The sequence below is a fragment of the Melopsittacus undulatus genome, chromosome 4 (genome assembly GCF_012275295.1).
Source record: "Melopsittacus undulatus isolate bMelUnd1 chromosome 4, bMelUnd1.mat.Z, whole genome shotgun sequence".
Classification (NCBI taxonomy): domain Eukaryota; kingdom Metazoa; phylum Chordata; class Aves; order Psittaciformes; family Psittaculidae; genus Melopsittacus; species Melopsittacus undulatus.
In genome coordinates, this window is record NC_047530.1 from 6,780,514 (window position 1) to 6,802,065 (window position 21,552).

The 21,552-nt window shown below is 42.7% G+C and overlaps 1 protein-coding gene across 1 annotated transcript in view; it reads left to right on the forward strand.

The window, feature by feature from the left end:
• The first annotated feature begins 390 nt into the window (after positions 1-390).
• The window catches only part of PHF21A (PHD finger protein 21A), a 54,633-nt gene continuing 33,471 nt past the window's right edge, over positions 391-21,552 (forward strand). The window contains exon 1 of the mRNA XM_034062458.1: positions 391-492. Within this exon, the coding sequence (XP_033918349.1) occupies positions 391-492 (102 nt within the window). The remainder of the gene's footprint in view (positions 493-21,552) is intronic.

Sequence of the window (21,552 nt, forward strand, 5' to 3'; positions counted from 1 at the left end):
CCCCTTTCCTTGATGTATGGAGTGCTTGAGCTGCTGTTCCCACTGGATTTCCAGCTGTTTGGAGCCGCTGGAGCAGCGCAGAGCAGCTGGAGTGGAATTGGCAATGAAAATCTCTAAAGTCTTGTTGGGTCTTCAGCCAGAGCCTTTGCAGTGCATGCATGAGGAGTAAACAACACCACGCTCTATAAAGGTTTGGTGCCGGCGCAGAGCTCAGCCTGGGAACAGCTTAGGCAGGAGATTTAGCGAATGAAAACTTTACAGCATAACCGTAGCGCTTCGGTTTCACTACGGACAGATTTAGATGGTCTTCGGGAGCTGGGAATCCCTGCAGAATTTAACGGCGGTGGGTTGTTTTCGTTAATACATCGCTGCGAATTGCCGTCTCCGCTAATGCCGGGCGAGAACCGACAGGGAGAGCGCGGAGCGGTGCCCACCAGCCCCGCAAGGTGGCGCCCGTTCACTCCTGCCGCGGCCGGCTCCAGCGCATGGGGGGTACCGGGGTCACCGGGCCGGGTCCTGCCTCCTCTGGGATAAAGGTGGGATTCTGCATCCTCCGCATCCTGTGCTGCTGCAGGACGCCAGCGCCGTGGTACGCACCGAACCTGCTGATACGGAGTGGGGGGAACACTTGTTATGATAGTAGCAGCTTTCAGTGCTGTATGTCAGTGCTAATCTCTGATTTGTTATGGGTTTAGAAATTGAAGGAAGAATATGGCCTGTTGCTGTTGAAACAGCAATTTCCTCTAACTTTTGCAAAAAAAATAAAGTTTTATACTAACTGAATGAACTAAGTTACTTGTTAGCTGTTCTCATGGCTTGGTCACTGGAAAAGTGAAGTGGAAGAGATGCTTCTTATATATTCTAGCTTGGTTTGGGGTTTTATTGGTTGGGTTTGTTCTGGTTTTTCTTATTTTGTCTTGTTTCTTCACTAGTCGCATTCTGTGTAAGACAGCTAAATTTGCAAGGTGGTGTTTTTAGTTTTGTGGCTGTTTCAGCTCAGTTAAAACAATGCAAAACTTTGTGCAAGGTTTTTTTAGGGGGTGTCTTTCTTTTGGAAGGGTTTAATGTGAAATGCCTATTTATGTGCATGGAGCGGGTTGTTCCTTGGAAGACCGGGTCTTGAGGATGTCGCGGTTCCTGCTACTAACTTCCATGTTCTTCTGTTAGAGTAATTTTGATTGTGCAAACACACTTGATGAGCGCGAATTCTTCCAGCATGCACAGAACAACCAGTGCTTTGAGCAGCATGAGCTTGTCTTTAGGGCTTGGTTTGCACTGACAGATTGCTAGTGTTCAGCTTTCTTACTTTCAGCGCCCATTCCAACCCTAATGAATTGGAAATTAATACAGAAACATTTGTGGAGAGCAGTTTTTGAGATCATATTTTTTGTGTGCACATACATGCTGTAAATGAGGAGATGCGGAAGAACAGTAGAACAGCAGAACACAATAGACAGAGGAGTTTGCTCCTATAATTGGGTTTTGAATAACATACAGCACCAAAAGTATTCACCTGTCCTCAAACAATACTTGCTCAGCGGTGTTAGGACTTTGCATAGCTGCAAACAGGAATCTGGCATCAGTGTTGTTAAGATACCACATAGCTGAAAACACGAACATTGATTTGATACCTCTGAAATGTCGAATCTAAAGGAAGGATGCATTCTACAGACGCAGTCACTTCAATGTTTTGGCACATAAAAGCGTACTTTTAACTACTTTGATTTTATAAATGTTAATATATTTTGGCTTTAATCTATTTGTAGGAAGCCTGTTAGAAGCAGGGAAGTTATCTTCTCTTCATCCGCTCCATCCTATTCTGTTCAGCAAACTTTGATGTATTTTATGTGGTTTTACTGAATGTGAATTTAGCAGAGGTGATCTTACTTATTTCATCTCTTGTGTTACCTTCAAGACTGATAATACTGGTTCAGTTCTAAAACTACCATTTACCAGCTCCTAAGCAACACGTTGCTTTAGTTTCTTGTGCAGTTGGTTTGCTCTATTTCAGTATAATCATAACGTCAAGGCAATGGAAGAGTGATTTTTAGTTCTCTAGTCTCATCTACTTTAATAATACAGGAAGGATCATCTAATTTTGATTTCCTCACCCAAATGTGTCAGTTCTGTCTGAAAACCAATATATTCCAATACATACATTGAAAGTGTAGTGTTAGAAATTTTAACACAGGTTTCCCAATAATATTTTGGGCCCTTGAAGAAAATGAGGTTCAGCAAAATTCCCTCTTGGGGTTCCTTTGATGCTGGAGCCAGTCTATAGGGATTACTTGCAAATACTTTAATATTATCATAGAATCACAGAATGGTTTGGGTTGGAAGGGACCTTAAAGCTCATCCAGCTCCAACCCCTGCCACAGGCAGGGACACCTTCCACTACAGCAGGTTGCTCCAAGCCCCTGTGTCCAACCTGGCCTTGAACGCTGACAGGGATGGGGCAGCCACAGCTTCTCTGGGCACCCTGTGCCGGCGCTTCAGCACCCTCATAGGGAAGAACTTCCTCCTAATGTCTAATCTAAATCTCCCCTCTTTCAGTTTAAATCCATTCCCCCTTGTCCTGTCACTACATCCCCTTGTAAAAAGTCCTTCTTCAGACTTCTTGTAGGCCCCTTAACCTGAAGTAAGTCAGAACAGAATTCCAAATTGTTAATATTGAGCTGGATCATACAGCAGAGCCGTTTTTAAGGGGATTTCTTAGACACTTTATGAGATAACCCTTTTGTTTCCCCGTTGTGTTCAGAATCAAACAAGCAAGACGCAGATATCCCCAGGGAGATCTGCTCTGAGTCATTCCACTGTGGTGAAGTTGGTAGGAAGTGGTAATATTCTTTGATTCAGAGAAATTATGCCAAATCGGGAGCATAAGCCTTTTATAGCTACAAAGTGGAAAAAGCACATTTCGAGCTATGAACACGCTGAGAACAGTCACTCAGTTCTAATTGAAAACTGTCAGTCGGAGAGGAAGATGTGGGTGGTATTTGTGAAACAGAGTGGATGTCAGCAAGGGCAGAGGTGCTGAGATGTAGTGCCTGCGTTAGCATCAGGAGATGCAGCTGTTAAGTGACTGCTGCTCTCAGCAGCAAGGTGCAGGGTAAGTGTGGCTGCTGTTCTTAATGATGGACAGGGTATGTTATGCTGTCAAACAGCAGTAGATGCATAAAGTAATGGGGCAGTAAAAGAGGGGTCTGTGGAGTTGAGGAAGGGATGTTCTGGGGAGTCAGCTCAGGGTTTCTGATACCAGCTGTGTCAAAAGTAGTCTAAACTGTCCAGAATTAGTGAAGACAGAGCACAGGCTGAGCATCACTTACCCAGCCACCCAGCTGTCAGTTGATTACACATGGAACCAAAGGTTGATTTGTTTAATTACAGTATTAGAACAGCTGAATACCATCCTGGGTACGCAGTGTAGATGGTTTTTCTGAAGATAGGAAGATACCTGAGCTGTGGTCAGCTGAGGTGCTGGAAAACGGCACATACCTTCCATAGTACTTAGTACTGATTATAGCCAGAACATGAGGATCCCAAGAGGACAAAAGTAATCCGCATGGATATGTACCTATGTACCCTGAACACTTTCTTAGTTTCAGATGTTGGGATTCACTGACTTTCATAGTCAGCAGGAGCACCGGGCAGCTGTAACTCCTTGTTAATGAAGGTTTATGTTGCTGAGTTTCCTCAAAACTGTAGTGTTCATCCATGTTTGAGATCTGTGGGTTTTGTTGTTCCCTAGTTTCAGTTTTCTTTTTCTATGGATTTTTTTCTGTTTGGTTTTGAGTTTTGTCTTTCTTTGTAAGAAAGTATTCCATGTAGGGGTCAGTCATGAGTTAAGGTGCTGTAGTTGCGTGGAATTGGTAGTTGAAAGACGTGGTGGAAAAGATGATGCTGTGCAATTTGTGAGTACAACTTTCTTCTGTCTCGCTGCAGAGTGAAAGTTCATGCTTTGAAATGTCTGGGCTATGTGATTGGCAATAGAGTCTGTGAGAGGAATCCACTGGCCTGGCTTTTTGACCCACTCTCTTGATATATACACCACATTATGAATAGAGTAACTTTAACGGTGTGACATCAAGCAGCTTTCCTTGCAACTTACAGCTCCTTCCTGCTGTTATCTCTGGTTCATTCTCTTCTTCCTATTAAACTGTTAGAATTCTAGTAAGCATCAGCACTTCACAAATTCTCTTTTTATCATGCCATTCCTTGTCTTCTGTTTTATATGCGAAACACAGGTAGTAGTTATAGGGAATCACAGAAAGGTTTAGGATTGAAAGGACCTTAATCTCATCCAGTTCCAACCCCTGCCATGGGCAGGGACACCTTCCACTAGAGCAGGTTGCTCCAAGCCCCTGTGTCCAACCTGGCCTTGAACACTGCCAGGGATGGGGCAGCCACAGCTTCTCTGGGCACCCTGTGCCAGCACCTCAGCAGCCTCACAGGGAAGAGCTTCTTCCTTATATCTAGCCTGAACTTCCCCTGTTTCAGTTTGAACGCCTCACCCCTTGTCCTGTCACTACTGTCCCTGATGAAGAGTCCCTCTCCAACATCCTTATAGGCCCCCTTACTTACTGGAAGGCTGCTGTGAGGTCTCCACACAGCTTCCCTTCTCCAGGCTGAATATATGATGTGACTATAGACAAAGTTTAAGCAGTGTAGTCTGAGTTTAAAGCCAGTCATGTCCAGCTGTGTCCTGAGTCACACTTCTCCATCCTGATTCATCGCTTCCAGTGAAATCCCACTAGCTGAGCAGTCTTCAGGTATTTTAGTCAGTATTACAGATGTGATATTTCATCCCCCCTCACTACTGAGGTGCTCTGGTCATTCTGCAGGAGCTCCTTGCAGATCCCCAGAGCACTTCTGCTGATACCCTCACCACAGCATGTGTCTCTGGCTCCACGTGCTGTTGCTGACAGGAGCACGGGTGGCATGTGGCATGGCAGGAACACAAGCTGCCTGCTCTGCTGTGCTCCCTCAGCCTATACATTGTGCTGTGATGCTCACAGGGTAGACAGCTTTAACCAGGAGGGCTTGGGGTGGAAGGGGAAGGAAGAGGAGTGCTGAGAAGCAGGGAGACAGGCAAGTGCCAGCCTGGGTGTCTGCCCACCCCAGGCACATTCCTAAATCCACAGTCCTCAGGTTGTATATTAAATAGGGGAATAGACTCCGGCCCCAGGAGGAGGCACAGCTGATGGTGCCAAGGGTGGCTGTTCTCCTGAGTGATGGGGAGGCACTTGCAAGCCAGGCTGACTAGTCCTTGTGTAAATAGTACTGGTTAGCGGTGCTGCTCTAAGAAGTGAGTGTCTGCAGTTTTTAATAAAGTGTTTAAAGATATCTGCACAGACCCGGATTTCAAGGCTCTCTGTTCCAATTTTAAATGTTACAGTCCCTCTAATTTTGGATTATTTTGACTAGGCACAGCTGTTAAGCCTTTCTCTCCTCTTCTGCCTCTCCTCTCCCCAAAGAACATAAGTTTCTAAAAGTCCATGGTTGTATGTCTTACTGTTAGCCTAGCTGCCTATCATGTATTTAATGAAGGCTATTTACCTGGTGATGAATTTGAAAGAAAGAAAGGTGATTAACATGAAATAGGGCAGTGACTAAAAAGAGAAGACAGTACCCATTTTATATCAGATTTAAAAAACAAAATAATGTGGCTTAAAATATACATTTATTAATTGTTTAACTGGGTTTTGTTTGGGAACCACATCTGTGCATGTCACATCTGAAGAGCTTACAAAAAGCTTTTACAGCTGTTTCTTCAGGAGGCATTCTGCTCCTGTTGCCTAAAGTGGCTTCCCTGTTGCAGCTACCAGCACACTGAGTCAGTGCCGTCGCGAAGTCATCTCACCTCATCATTGTAATAGGTGACCCGTTGTGCTACTAAGAGCACACAGTAAATGTTGGTGGTTCTGTTACTGTTACTGAAATATCTCACATCTTCAGGTAGAATATGCAGTGGTTTCTGCACCTGAGTATCTGCTGCAAAATGTCACAGAAGACCAAATTCGGGATAAACAACAGGAAAACCCTATCTGAGAATATAACTCAGGGCATTAAACAAGCCCTGTGAAATGGTGGGATGCCAGATTTGCCAGTTTATAATGAGTTAAGTAAATTAATAAAATCATGTTATTTTGGGGGCCTGCTTCTTGCTTTTAGTGTCTGCTGGTAATTTCCTGGTAGCCCAGTTTTAATGAAAACATTTACTCATGTAAATGAGGGGTTTGGTTTGATTGCGTTGACATTATTATTTATTTTAGCAGGGAAAAATCCCTCCTTTATCATCTACTTTCAGGATTCTTTCGCAGTGTGCTGAGGAAATGTCATCCTTCCTCTGACATTCATGTTTTGTTTGGGTTTTTTCTTTCATTTTAGTTTCTCTGAAGTAGTGTAAACTCAGGCTTAATTTGATCTGGCATCCCCGCGGTGGAACGGTTGTAAGTATCTTGTATTGTGGCCCATCTGGGTTGTCATAGAAACCAGAGACCTCCATCCTCCTCCTTGTTGTTGGAAATGGAATGCAAACAGGGCATCAAAGTGACGTTTTCCTAGTACAAGTGAGAGCCCTGGGAAGAGCTGAGCAGAAAGGTTTCTTACTGGTTTTATGCCTCGTGGCCTGTTGTTAGAGTACACCCTGTTTTCTCTTCAATATCTAGCAGCTGGGTAGTGGCAAAAATGTGAGCATTGTGATAAAAAAGCCAAGCTTGTGTGGTTAATTGTGCGCACAGCTTTTTCCTCTCTCTCTTGATGTATTTGTCTTGGATTGGGCTGCTAACCAGTAAGGAGGTGCAAAGCGTGTTACTGCAAATCATGCGCGCCGCAAGGGGCTGAAAACCGATTATGTAGCACGTGCGTGTGGCTTCACATTTCCCTGCACTCGTCCCCTCTCCTCTTGGAAGGGAAAAACAGCCAAATAAGTCTAGCAAACGTGTTAGAAAGTTTTCACTTGCAAAGCAGTGGCAATGCCAAGGGATCACTGTACAACACTGCATGGATTGAGCAGGTAGAACTGCAGAATCATGCACCGTTTCCCTTCCCCCATGCACGCTCCAGCTGTGTACTCAGCACTTCTGCCTGCTGGTGAATGGTCCTATCTCCTCTCCAGGACAAAGAACCTTTGAAACTGCCACTGAATACGAACCAGTGCCGCCTGTTCTGCACCACTGTGGTCTCCAAAATCAGTTGAGAAATGGCTTTCTAAATAAGCGACTTGCTCATCAAGCAAGAGACAGGCTCCGTCAGCACAAAGGGGGCACAGGAACAGTTTGGTTTTGTGTGTGGGAGACAAATCTTAGTACAGTCTGTTCGTGCTGAGCATGCTGTTGCTGGCCTGAAAGCAGCTGCCTCTGTAGCCTCCGCTGCTGGTGTGGTTTCTCCAGCAATGTGGGTCACTGATCTGCTTTAAATTGAAGGAGGAAATCACTGTCTGGCCCTGTGCTAAAAGATGGATCCTTCAGTTGGGAGAGATAGTGTGAGAATCTGTGCTGGGAGCATTAAAAGCTTGGAGGAAAAACTCCTCTTTCCTCATTGCTCTGATAACTGGAAGAGGAAGATGAGGAATGTGGAGGCAGAATGCTACAAGCCTGCGGTATTTGTCTAGCTCCTAATAAATACATGTGAAATGCAGAGCAGGAAAAGGTCACTGAGTTATTATTACTATTTACATAGCACTAGCATGTAGTAAATATTTCAGGAGGTTTTTGCAGGCGGGCCTACAAGCCACTTGTGCGATTCAGACTGTGGGTTTGTGGGGTTAAATGGAGCATGGTTTGCTGGTCACTATTTGCATGTGTATATACAAAGCATGGACTTAATTTCTCCAATGAGATAGTTATTTGTAACACTACAGGCCTTGCACTGCTCGTGTCACCTCAGACATCCCTCTGGGCATGGGACTGATGTGTGAGAAAGGGCTTTAAAAGGGGCTTGTGTGACCAGAAGTGTGTCCTCTTTTCCAAGGCAATCTGATAAAACACAAAGCTTTCTCCTGCCAGTCAGAAAGGACTGATTGTTGCTTGTCAGACTTCATTACTTTTCGGTTCAGCTTTACATTGTCTGTGAGTGCCCTTTGCTTGTGTGAACCTGTTCCTTTTTACTCCTTTCTGTGTTTCCTGATGGGGCTTTTTGAGCTTGTTTTTGTTTCCTCTGAGCTTCCTCGCAGTCGATTACAGCTTGACTGTCTTCCTATGCAAACTGACAAACGGTGTTTTGGATTAAGTGTGCTTTTGATGCGAACACATTTATATGATCCTCCAGACAATTAACATGAAAATCCTCCTCGGCTTGTTGGCTTGTCATGAATGCTGCCTATAGAGAGCACAGTCAAGTATTCCTGTTGCACATTAACTCTTTACTTGGTGTGCTTATTCTGGCAACACCCATCACACACTGACTTTTTTATTGCAGTTGGTTCGTTTTTCTCAGCCTTTGCTCAGGGTTTCTTTTTTTCACCTAAAGTTAGATCACTACTTACTTACATGCCCTTGTGTACATTTACTGATGTGTGTGTGCAGTATGTATCTTTTAAAAAGCCTTTCTTCTGCTTACATCCTGCCCAGCTGCAGATGACATACAACAGAGGTAGCGGTTATCAAAAAACAAATAAACATGCCCTATTTTTCTTGAGTATGTGCCGTGTCATATTGGTTTAGAAAACAGAAAGGAAACCCTCAAGCATTTTCCCCAAAGCCCACTGCATTTCTGTGTCAGCTTGGTTTATTCAGAGTAATAGGAAGAAATGGTTACCTCAGCTGCTTCCTTCTTCCTAATGGCCCCCCTACCTGCTCCCTGATGTTGAAGCTCCCCTTCTGCTTCTCATTTTGTGGAGGTTTACTAAGGAAGAAGCTTATTTTTATGGACTGGAATTTAAAAGGGAACTGGATGATCTTAAGGTCCTTTCCAACCCAAACCGTTCTATGATTGTATGATATTATGTGTACGAAACTTAATTAGGCTCTGGTTGCAAGGACAGTGCAGCTTTAAGGTAATTCTCCAGGCTGATAACAGAGCTAGAGATCCCAGTATGAGTGAAGTTAGCAGACCTGAGGACACAAAGCAAGACGGCTTTGCTCTCCCAGCCTGGGTTTCAGTTGCTAGGTTTCTGTAATCTTTCAGCCTTTCTCAACAGTGCAACATGTGCTTTCTTTAAAAAGAAATGAAATAAACCCACCGGTGTGAAACCATGGGGAGGAAAACCACTCTTTTGTGATGTACGGCTCCTAGAGACAGGGCTGATAGAGATACCTCAGAGGGACCTGCTGGTGCCGGGTTTAGAAGTCCCTGTGGTCTGAGCTAACGCTTCCAAACATATTCACAGCTGAATTGTCATGCAACACATGCTGAGTGAAGGCCAATGGAATAATACTTCTGAGTTTCACTAACACCGTCTGATAGCTCTGAGCACAGGTTTAGCTGGTCAGACCGGTTTGTAGCATGAAATGTGTTCATCTGGCAATATATTGCATGTTCTCTGCAATAAGGAGCAAGTCAAGCATATGGTGTGAAAAAAGGACTTGTACTTCATTATGTGATGAAAATACACAGTAATTTTTGTTTAGTCCTTTCAAAAATAGTCAATTTGCCTTTTAAATCTCACATGGGGGCCTGCAGAGGTGAAGAAATCGTGATCTCCCCTAAAAGCACACGTGTTATGTATGTTTAGTATTGCAGAAAGAGGAATGATGAGAGGGCTTATTTTCTATTTCTTACCTCTTGTTGACAGAGAGCTCCTTGGAGATTTACAGGAATTCATCAAAGGCTTTCTCAGAGTTCATTTTACATCTGTAGCAGTCACAGACCAGCTTTAGAAATCTTAACAGAACACTATTAACAAAAATGCCCCCTCCAAAAAACCCCAAAATACAGAGAGTTTTAGCCACTTGTGTGAGGGCTCTTTTCCCACCATTTAAACTGGGGCTCTCACATTTATATTTGTGATGTCAACAGTCACTCAGCCTCCAAGGATTAGTAGAACAACAGGTTAAAAAGCCTCAGTAGTTCTGTTCCTGGAGTCCTTGACCATGACGCATGTTTCTGGATGTGCTAGGTTAAAAGATCTGTTCACTCACCTCATGGCCCTCCAGAAACCCTCAAGAGATCTTCTTTATTGATGTAATAAGAAAGGAAAGTACTTGTGTTACTTTTGACAGGTCTTATGTAAAACCAGAATGGTGAGCCAAGGTAGAGCAAAGTATTTCCTTCTAATTCCCTAAGAGGTGTTGGGAAAAGAACAAAGGAAGTTCTGAAAGAGGCACATATCTCAGGTGATTGGTTGCAAACAGGTCCCATCGACTGCACTCTTGCACTCTTTAGATGTGAGTTGGCCCACTTGTCAGAATGCAGTATTCCGAATGATGTTAGGAGCCACAGCTGGCTACTCAGGGAAGTGGAAGCCCCTCTGCAATGCTTTACAGTTCCAACACAGGAATTTCTGAGCTTTCAGTCACAATTCTATAGTGTACTTCAAAAAAGATGATCGAGCAAGTTGTAGAGGCATTAAATACCATTCATGTGTATGTAAATCCAGAATCCTTTCTTACAGAAGTTATGAGCTAAGTGTGGCATAAAAATGTAATTCTGCCTTTCTTCCCTGCACTGTCCTGACAAATTTTAATCCCAGCTCAACCAAGATTTCATTGCCTTGAAGCACTATAGATACGCTTATACAAAACAAGGGGTACGGATGCTTTAGGTAATTTTATTCAACCCCCTGATCACGTTTGTTTCAAATTTATTAGGTTTGAGAGCAAACATGATCTTTAGGAGAGAAATAATACCTGGCAAAATTCATCCTGCATCTCACGTTGATATCAGATGCATCCCAACAACAGCGTTCATTGTTCATCCAAGGAATTATTGCTACAAAGGTACTTTTGTGTGCACTTTGAGCAAGCCTATCTGAGAGGGAAGAACTAACTGCCCTCTGACTGTTCAGCTTTCCTGAGGCAACGTCAGCAGCTTGACAGTTTTGGAATTACTGTGTTCGGTCACATCCATGAATTCTGGATTTACATCACATATTACGGGCTTAGATGGCACAAGTTAAATTGCATTAAAGGCTGAATTGGCATCTTTACATTAAATACAAGAAAATTTGGGAAAGGTGGTCCAAAATCTACTAGGAAATGACTTAGAGATAAAAAATAGATCTTATGTTAAAGGTCTTCAGTGATCACTCAGAAAACCAAGTCTTCTCAGGGTACCTTAGGTGGGTTCAGTAGCAGCATTTACCTTTCAGAAGGGCCACCTCTGCTTCCTTTGCACTGGAAGGGATCTTTGCCAGGACTCTGTTCCATTCTGGGCAAGGATGCTGCTGGATTTGTAGCTTGGCTTGTAGCACAAGCAGATTTTGTTTCAGACACTTCAAGTTACTAAGACTTAGAAAAGAGCATCTCATTTCAAAATATTAGCTGAAGGTTGGGAATTCTTACCCTAGAAAAGAAGTAAGGTATATTTATTTATGGAAATGCATGCAGATGCGAGTATCACAATACATTAAACAAACAGGAGAGGGGTGGGGAGAGGATAATGGAGGTAATAGCAAAAAGAGTATCGCCATCACTCACTTATATAGGCCTGTTCCAGATACAACTTTATGCTGCAGAGTCATTTGAAACGGTTAAAAATCCTGATGGATAGCATAAAATGTCATTTGAAAGTGCAGGTTTTGTAGTGTTTCATTTATGTTAAAAAAGAAGTTGGATTCTGTTCCAGATTGTTTACAATCCCTCCTTCCAAATTTGTTTCCCTTTTATCTGTGTGAGCATGTGCCGGCGCTGTTACTCAGTATACACAAATGCTAATCTACCTTCGTGCACATGGAAAATAGCTTTGCTGGCACTGAGTTGAGAACTCCATAGAATACATTATTAATCGAAGAAGTCTCTCTTTTTTAGAAAGCCTATCATTTACTGGTCACCGTTGAGAAGGTTATAGATAATATAATGCTGTTTGTTTAACAGTGTAGTCTTCAGAAACATACAACAAACAACCCCAGATACTGAAAGTGCATTTTAAAAAAAGATTTACATTTCCAAAGTCATTTTCTCTCTCTGTACTCTGCTGCATACACTAACATGATCTAATTATAATGTAACGACAACTTCTTTTCTATTGCCCTGCATGCTTTAAGCTCTAAATGCATTTCTCTTGGCAGGTCTCCGCAGTGAGTGGAAAGCATGGTAACCATTCAGTGCCCTATAGAGAATAATTCCCTCGTTCTACATTGGCTTTCAGTTATGCCTCTATGAAGTTCAAGGCGTAGAGCTGTGAGGAAAGTGGGTAGGGTGAGGCTGGTGTCCATCTGTGTATAATTTAGCTGCATATGACTGCAGCTTCAGCCCAGCTTCTGCTAAGCCTGCAATGCTGAAGTGTTCCTTTAGTTACACGTGCTGGTCTTGCAGCCTCTGCTGAGCCTTATCAAACACAGCCAGTTGGTGCTGCTGGTATGAAAGCACAGGGGGGCTCTCATGTGGAAGGTTAATGGAGTGTAATTAGAAAGAAGAATGAACTGCTCAACCACTCTATCTCACTCTACCTGCACTGAGAGTGACAAGTGCTCTGATCTTTTATAAACCCTAGAGCAGAGGTTTAACAGTGTAAAATTATGACAGTATAGCTGTCAAACAAGCACGCACACTGTGAAGAAGTAGTATGACCTTATGGATAGGAATTTTACATTCCCATATGTGGTCTCTCTTAGTACTTTTTTTCATGCTGGATATTGTCCATATTGATATAGCAGGTATCAAATGCATTTTCATGGGAGGTGTCCATCAAAGCCAGGAAAACCTTTGTGTTCTGTGCGTAGCTTCTGCGCCTCGCGTAACTGTTACCTTGCTGGAAGAAGCAATGGCACTGTCCTAAGGCGTTTTGATACCAAGGAATTAAGCTTTCATGGAAAAGAGTTCTGATAGGAGCAAGAACAGCTCCTGTGGTTCACATTCCAGGAAATAACTGAAATTTGAAATTACATACATCATTTGAGATTAGGTACAATGCCTGATCCTGTCTCTAAATGTAGGTGCTGTGTACACCTACGGAAAGCAACCATGTTCATAAAATGCTTTTTGTTGTCTATCTAATATGAAGATATTTTTATCTTGTAAAGAGCCTGACAAACTTCAGCAGAGGGAAGATACCACCATCAAACCCAAAAAGGAACAGGAGATTAATCAGTTTAACTTCCCTGCATGTTAGACACCATTCTACCCTGGTACTCCTGCGTGACGTCTCCTGACTTCAGGAAACCAAGGACACTTTGGTTATCAGGATACTAAGTTTTGTCTTCCGTATCCTGTGTTCCAGAAAACAGGAGGTGATTGAGCTGCCAGTTATTCTGAAGGCCCTTGCAATGTCAGCAGACTGATAAGGGAAGTTTGCCCAGCTAATCCTAGCAGGCAGTCCACATCCTGCATTGCAGTGGAAGGGGAAAAACATCCCAGCAAGTCTGACCTGGGGAAACATTTTTCCATTCCAAGTCTAAAATCAAGTAGAATCTAAATACGTAAAGAAGGCATAGAATAAAAGGCAACAAAAGAAGATGAGCTTCGCTAGCTTCTTTTGTCTGGCCGTGGCAAATATCCTGTGTTTCAGAGGAAAGTGAAAAATCAACCCAGAGTATATCTGGTTGGTTATGCTCTGGGTATGTACATGTTCTGAAGAGCAGGGCTGTCTTTGCACAGTTCTGCTGGAGATGCATGCTGTGAGCAGTGCTGGCACTTGCACTGGCCTTGATAAGAATGAACAGGGGCTTCCTAGATCTCTCCCCCCCTCACACATACTGTACAGTCTGCCAAAGCGTAAGATGAAGCATTTCCTTTACAAAGCTGTATAACCTTGTCTTAAAGACTTCAAACCTTGGTAGGCCATTGCCTCTCATAGTTTGTTCCAGCATTTAACCACCTCTGAGTCTTATTTCAAGGTTGAGTTGGTCTACCTTCAACTTGCAGCCACAGAATCATCATTTTATTGTTTCTCCCCCCCCCCAGAGAAACTAAAAACCCTCCAGCATCAGATTCCTTTTCTGTGTATAAATTCTATATTCAGAAGTCACCTCAAAATACTGGATATGCTGAGCCTCAGTAAGCTCACTTACAGTGTTATTTGTGGGACCTTTATTATGTTTTGTGGTTTTCCTTTGAACTGCTCCAGTATCTCTGCATCCCTCATGAAGAAGGTCACTTTCCATTCTTTTGGCAAAATACCTGTTCTTGGGCATTTTGAAGAGAGGCTGGAAGTTCACTGCATCCTCAGTTGGTGGAGTAGTTTCAGCCTTACTTAGTGAGGTGCTTTTGCACTGCGATAAATAAGCACAAAGTCCCTCCCCAGGCATTCAGATGGGGGAGGCTAAGGAAGAACCATTGCTTTGTTTCTCAGAGTCAGTGTTGACTGATTCACAGACCTTGATACAGTTGAAGACCATCAATTTAGTCTTCTGCAGTGGTTTAATTTGATGTCTTCTCTGTGAAGCCAGGCATTTTTCTTGGGTTTGAGCATGCTGGTTAACTAAAGAAGAAAAATAGTACCGCAGGTTTCTTTAAGGGTGGACAAGAATATCTCTATTTGATCTCTCCTGCTCAAGTGACTATGAAGAGCAAATCGTCATTTGAGTGAAGTGGAAACTAGGTTTTTTTGCTCTGATAACTCATTCTGCCTAAGAAGTGCAGATCAACAGTGAAATTCCAATGTGATGTTGTGAGTGATGGGCTTTATTCAAGTAGCACTAAACCATTTTTATTAACAACATAGGAAAAAAGCCTGTCCTTGCTGCTGTTAAGTTTGTGAGTGTGGTGTAAAGCAACTGGTGGTAAATTAGTATTAGATGCGTTGACAACAGCAGAGTATTCAACACAGGTTGTTGTACAATATAGTTTGGGCATCCAGATCTTTCTTTCTGTTCACAAGAAAAAGTTTTGCATTCTGTGGTGCAATAAAATGATCATCTTGCTTGATACTTCTGATCATGCCTAAAGTGCATGAGCATGACCTGGGTGTGTTTCCTTTCATGAGGAGGAGAAGGAGGTGGGAGTGACTTCAGTTGTGAGAATAGCTGTAGGATGCACAAGAATCCTGCTGAAGCTGGTCCATTTTTAGTCAAGGGACTGTGTGACGGTGCAGTAGTATGCTGTAAAATTGCTGATGACTATCCTTTCACTTGGGTTATTAAAAAACATGAGGAGTTACCAGATTAGAAAGTAGACTTCTGTTTAGGTTGATCATTTCTGAAACATGAAGTAAGTTTACTAATTTAGATTGCTCTACTGTGCTTGCTTAATTCAGATCAATTAATGCTGAGGAGGAGACTGGGGGAGACCTTACAACAGTCTTCCAGAACTTAAAGGGGTCAACAAGAAGTCTGGGGAGGAACTTTTATAAAGGCCTGTAGTGACAGGACAAGGGGAATGGCTTTAACCTGACAGAGGGGGGACTGAGATTAGACATTAGGAGTAGATCCTTCCCTATGAGGGTGGTGAGGTGCTGGCACAGGGTGCCCAGAGAAGCTGTGGCTGCCCCATCCCTGGCAGTGTTCAAGGCCAGGTTGGACACAGGGGCTTGGAGCAAGCTGCTCTAGTGGAAGGTGTCCCTGCCCATGGCAGGGGTTGGAGATGGATGAGCTTTAAGGTTCCTTCAACCCAAACCGTTCTATGATTCTATGTCACATTTCAAGGTAAACCAGAAGTAGGAGCCCTGATAGAGGTATTTAGGCAACTGGTTATCGTGTATAGATGCACATGGCTTTCCCATGGGGGTGTTTGTTCTTGTGCGTTGTCCTGCATAGGAGTAATAACCCACAGTATTATTTATGCTGAGATTTTGTGTTCCAGGTTTTGGTCCATGATTAGACCTTTACAAGACTGTGTCATAAGCTTCTGGAGTGGTAGGTTAAGTCAGAGATCATAGAAACATGCTTTATGTTGAAGCACAAAAGAACCCTGGTTTCATTTCTGCACAATTTAGGTGGCCTTTTTTTTCCCTAAGGAGACTTTTTTCCCTGAACCAGACAAATAGGGTTCCAGTGATACAGAGATGGACAAGATTAAAGTGAGCACCTTTCCCATGGTAGTCAGCAGTTTACTTTCTCATTTCTTCAGACTGTTCATGTTGAGGTGATCCCCACATCCTTTTACCAGTTTTGTATTTGTACTCAGAAGTATTTCTGGGAAGGAGAAAAAACCTAAACCAAAACAAACCTTGTCAAATCTAGAAAACATTAATTTCATTCCTTTCATTCTGCTCCTCCTTAATTGCATTCAAAGTACTGCAACTTAAACTGGTTTCCTGTTTCTGTTTTGCCTGTTGTCATTCACTTAATTCTCCATTCATTAACTGCTTCATTGTTTAATTATTGTAGCTGTTCTTGCAAGTTTCTTCCCATTAATGTAAGTACTGGGATAAGAAGGTAGATACTACATTTATTTCATATACAAGCTGCAGGAAAACATTGTCTGTGTGCTGCTCCTACTAGTTCATCCACTGACCCCTACTTGTGCAAGACTAACCAATTCCAAGTGAGAAACAGTGATGCATAAGACATTTCACAGTACAGCATTCCCTTCCAAAATGATTGGTCTTGTGGTGCTGCAAATGGTAAAAGACGTGGTACTGAAAATAAAGCAATCAAGAAGTCACATAAAGCAGATGGCACGGCAGCTATTTTTGGTCATTTTCATTTAAATTTTAGCTATATTCTTAAATACAAAAAGTATAAACATTCTTCCTGTTAAGAATGAAGGAAGGAACATTATTTTCAGACTTAGATCACTTCTGAATGATTTTTAGGCAACTTCAAGTAGTTTTTTTATCCTAAAGGCAAAATCCCACATCTTTTTCAAAGTATGTATGTTCATGTGTAGAACTGTGTATTTATTTGAGTCACACCTGCAGTAATTATTTAAAATAGTCTAAAATATAGCAAAGTGTAGTAACTTTGCCAACATTTTTATGACGTGATACTTTTCACACCATGCCAAGCACTATATAACAGTATTCTTCTGGAAAAAAAGTACCAATGTAGATTTTTATGCAATGAAGATTTATTTACACAGGTTTACATAAGGTACCCCATGCTGTATTCAGTAATCGTATTAAAAGTATCAAGACTGCAAAGCAACCCATACCAAAATTAACTGTACCATTTTGGTCCATCACTAGTGCTCATCAGCATCACGTGTATTGCTCAGTTAATCCCATAGGACCATCCTGGAAGAGGGAGAAGCATTCAGTTTTTCTAACATGCACCTCAACTCCTTTTAGATGTGCAGAAGTTGTATTTTTGTGCAGCTTGTAGTTGTGTTTTCTGTGGGCTCAATGCAGCAAATGCCTTTTGGGCCACAGTTACTGGAGTGTTGGCAATGCAGCCAGGGGATGGGTATGGTTAGATGCCTGTGTATTAAAAGAAGCTAAGGCATTCAGGTATGATTGGAGGTGGTCTCTCAGACCTACTACTACGGTCTCGTTCATCACACAGAAGAAACCTGCCCCAAGAGAGTCTTTATGACTGAAAGGTGCAGGTGCCAATTTGATCGCTTTCTGAAGCAGGAAATTGTACCACACTATTTTTCTTGGAATAAAGTTCTTTCTAATTTTGTTGGCTTAGATTTTTTGTTGATTCAGAGATCTGGGTACGAGTGAAACACAGCCAGAAGTGCAAAATTCCATAAAAACACAGTATAACCACAGAAACAGCTGAAAATACTTCTATAGTCTTTTGATCATTCTTTCACTGGAACTCAGTTCAAGTTGTTTTGTACACCACGTTTCCTTTCCTCACTGGTGTAGATTCAGCATCATCAATTTCTATAATTGGATTTCACTATTTTAGATTTTAGATACTATCTTCAAGAAGCAGAGGCGTGTACAATTAGTCTCCTTGCTGGTAATCTTTGCACTCCCAAATTCCACTCTCAATATACACCCTCTTTGCAGGTTAAAGACTAGCCATGTCAGGGCTCCAAGATCTTTTAGCTTCTTTCCACCACAGAGGTTTTGGTATCTTTCTGTTCTGTCAGAAAGCAGAGGTATTTTCACTTCTCTCTGGGTACCAGCAGCGAATGGGGCTGGCAAAGAATGCAGAGAGATATGGGAAGGAATACTGCAAAGTAATGAAATCCCCTCCATTCTCCCCAGTCCTAATTGGAGCTTATTTGGAATCTACTTTCTCCCACTGTTTCATTTGCAGCAGTTGCCAACTTTTCTATCCACAGAACATTTCTTGGTCATTGGAGAAACATGTACCAGAGGTCCGTAATTAGCTGACTTCCTGGAATTGGATAGCAGCCCTTTCCAGTATCGCAGGGGGCCTGTAAGGATGCTGTGGGAAGGACTCTCTTAGGGATTGTAGTGACGGGGTAAAAAGACTGAAAGGGGTTGAAACTGAAAACAGACAGAGGTTTAGATTGGATACAAGGAAGAAAGTCTTTACTGTGAGGGTGGTGAGCACTGGAATAGGTTGCCCAAGAAGGTGTGAATGTTCCATTTCTGGTGGTGTTCAAGGCCAGGTTGGTGACGCTCCCAGAGCCTTGGGTGACATGTTTAGTGTGAAAGTGTCCTTGCCCATAGCAGGGGTTTGAACTGAGATCTTAAGGTCCCTTCCACCCTAACTCTTTCTATATTCTGTGCTGAGCAGGTAAGCAATTCAAAACACATCAGCTTTGGTTTTTGTGATCTGAAATGTAATGTGATGCCAGGCCTATTTTAGTAATTTGTCTCTCTCATTTTTGGAAGAAATGGGGGGGTTTATAGGTAGTTCTATAATTTTTAAGTTTCAACCAGACCCTCCTTTAGATACATATGCTTTTCTCGGAATTGGTTTTTTCCTTGATGGTCAAGAAAATGTGGTTAACCAATACAACGTTGATCTAGAGCATATGAAAATCTCCCTACTGAGAACTACGTCTGATACTGATGATTGATTAACATGGAAATAAATGCTGAGCTAATAAGTGTTATACTGAAACCTTACTAAGCTTTTAAGGTTTGCTCCAAGGACTTATCTTACAGCACCATATTCGTGATAGTTTTTCATATGAGCATGAAAGACACCTTTTGGCACAGATATATGGCCCACAAGACACAGAGGGGAGATTTTTCTGCTTAATCAAACCAAAATAGTCTTCTAATGCTGTGTTAGGATCTGGCCCTGTGGCAATGAATGACAAGTGGGTATCACTAATGTCACAATATTGATTACACTTATTACCATTAAGAACGGGTCATGTAAGATGTCTGGGGCTCTGTGAACTCGGTGGTGTGAACAGTTCTTGATGAGATTAGTGATAAAGATGTCAAGACAGCAAGAGCTATGAGATCGTGTAGTGTGCTTATAGGGCACTGTTCAACAGTGGATGTTGAAGTAGTCTGATAGGAACCCCTGCAGGGGACTAGCAGTTACTTTGGGTAGAATACAGTTTGGAAGAAGTGGTTATTAATTTCTTTCACCTTCTGACTGTAAAGAGAGGGTTGGCATGCAGCTTGGAGGGAAATTCGGTAACTTGAAAGACAGATGCTTCTCATACATTTGTGGTGTGTCAGGACATGACTATTTTAGGACTATGGGGAGAGTTAGAGCTTTCTGACATGTAGAAAACCAACGTGTTTATGATTGACTTAATCTCAATTTAAAAGTTTAAAGTTGTCAGTAGGAGTTTAATTAAATTAAATATTCTTAAATGAGAGTGGGAAGGGAAAATGGCACTGATTATATTTAAAGAAGAACAAATTTTCCTTTGAGTTCTGTGGTGCTCTTGGATAACTTCAATCTCATTGACAGTCTCTAAGGCACATAAGTAAGGACTTTGTAACAGCCTTGGCAAATTTCTGTCATACAGTGTGTACTTTCTGCAGCACAAACTGCCCTCAGAATTGATGAGGAACAGTCAAATAACTGAAGAACAGTTTTAAAAGGCAGTTTCAGTGACGTATCAAGTCTGACAGTTGACAAGAGTTTCTTTCATGCTGCCCTTCTGTTTCATCCGCTATAACATGAGGCTCTGCTAACATTGCTGCAGGCAGACACGTGCTGGGGTTCTAGTGCAGCTGCAGAGCAGCAGTTCCAGCAGGATGCTGGTTCCAGCAGGATGCTGCGGAGGAGCCCCATGCATTGTCAGACCAATGGTGTGGGTTGAGAAGGACGCAGTAGAGGGTAGTGCTGAAAATAGGTATAGATCTACCATTAGTTCCTGTGTAGGTGCCACACTAAAGAGTCTCATTTGGCTTGCTAATTAAGCTCTGCAGCTTGGAATATGCTGTTTATAGAGTCTCCTTCCTGATAACTACTAACCAAACATAATCCCAACAGTCTTGCAGGTCGTAAAATTGATTTCTGAGTTGCAGCGTGATGTTTTCACTGACAGTTGGTAGGAAGCAGCTTAATAAACCACGTAAGCAATTGGCATGCACTGCAAACTTCAGTTTTACTCTCTGCATCTTAAAAAGCATTAGCTGTTTCTTCCAATTTAATATCTGCATAATGGATATGCATGGCAGGATACGCTGCTGCCAGGCAGCTCTCAGCAGCCTCTAACAGGCTAGTGTAGACTTCCAGAGCAACAGCTCTTCTACCCACGTTATCCATCTTGTGCCAAATGTGCTGAGCCTCCATTTGTGCACAAGGCGCTAATAAAAGTTGTGCTTTGGTCCTGGGTTGGCTCTGCTTGCTGTGGTCCTGGCCCAGGAGGTGGGACAGGCAGCAGTGTGAATGTGATGTGACTCACCTCGCTCCTGCTCCTCGCTGCCTCTCGCTGTGCCCGGAGCACTATGGCAGGGAAGACCTTCAGTCTGCCTCTTCCTCTCTTCTCTCCCTCTTTTTATTCTTTAAAAAATCCTTTCACTAATGTTCATCCCATTGTAAAGAAATGGAAACGAATTCTTGGGCCGTTGCTGCTGATTTCCTCCAGTCAGGGAATCAGTTATCATATAGTCAGGAGCACTGTTATCACTGAATTCCATGCAGGCAGCTGTGGAAGACAAAACCTCCTTTCCTGTTCATGCCGGGTTCAGTAATTCTTGAGCCTCCTGTATGCAGTGTATGTGCAGTCCATTTTTTGGCAGGTATTCCATAGGCATGTTGCATTATTCACTCTCCTTCCCCTTGGGTTTACTGTCTGGAAACGTTTTTTTTCAGCTCCTGTATCTGCTTGCTGACACGGCACTTTGGTTTGCATGTTAACACAGTGGATCTTTGCAGAAGGCAGCTTGAACCGTGCGTTCAGTTACTGCATATACAAAAGAGCTGATAGACCCCAGGCCATTTAAAACAATGTAAAATATCTGAATTAGAGAAATGCCTTCTACACTGCTGTTATTTTTGCCTTGTTGTAGAAGGGAACAGGCAATTTACAGCTTTTAGGCTTTGACAGCTTTTAGCACTTTTCTGGATGCAGTGTAAAATAGTTCCTTCATGCTGCCGTCCATTACCAGCTCCCCAAGTGTTCCTGCTGGTGGAGCTGAGTGTGTGTTTCCAGCCAGGGCAGTGGGCTTTATAGAAGCCAGTCAGTCCTCCTGCACACATCTGCGTCTCTGAATGCAGTCTCTTGCAGAAAG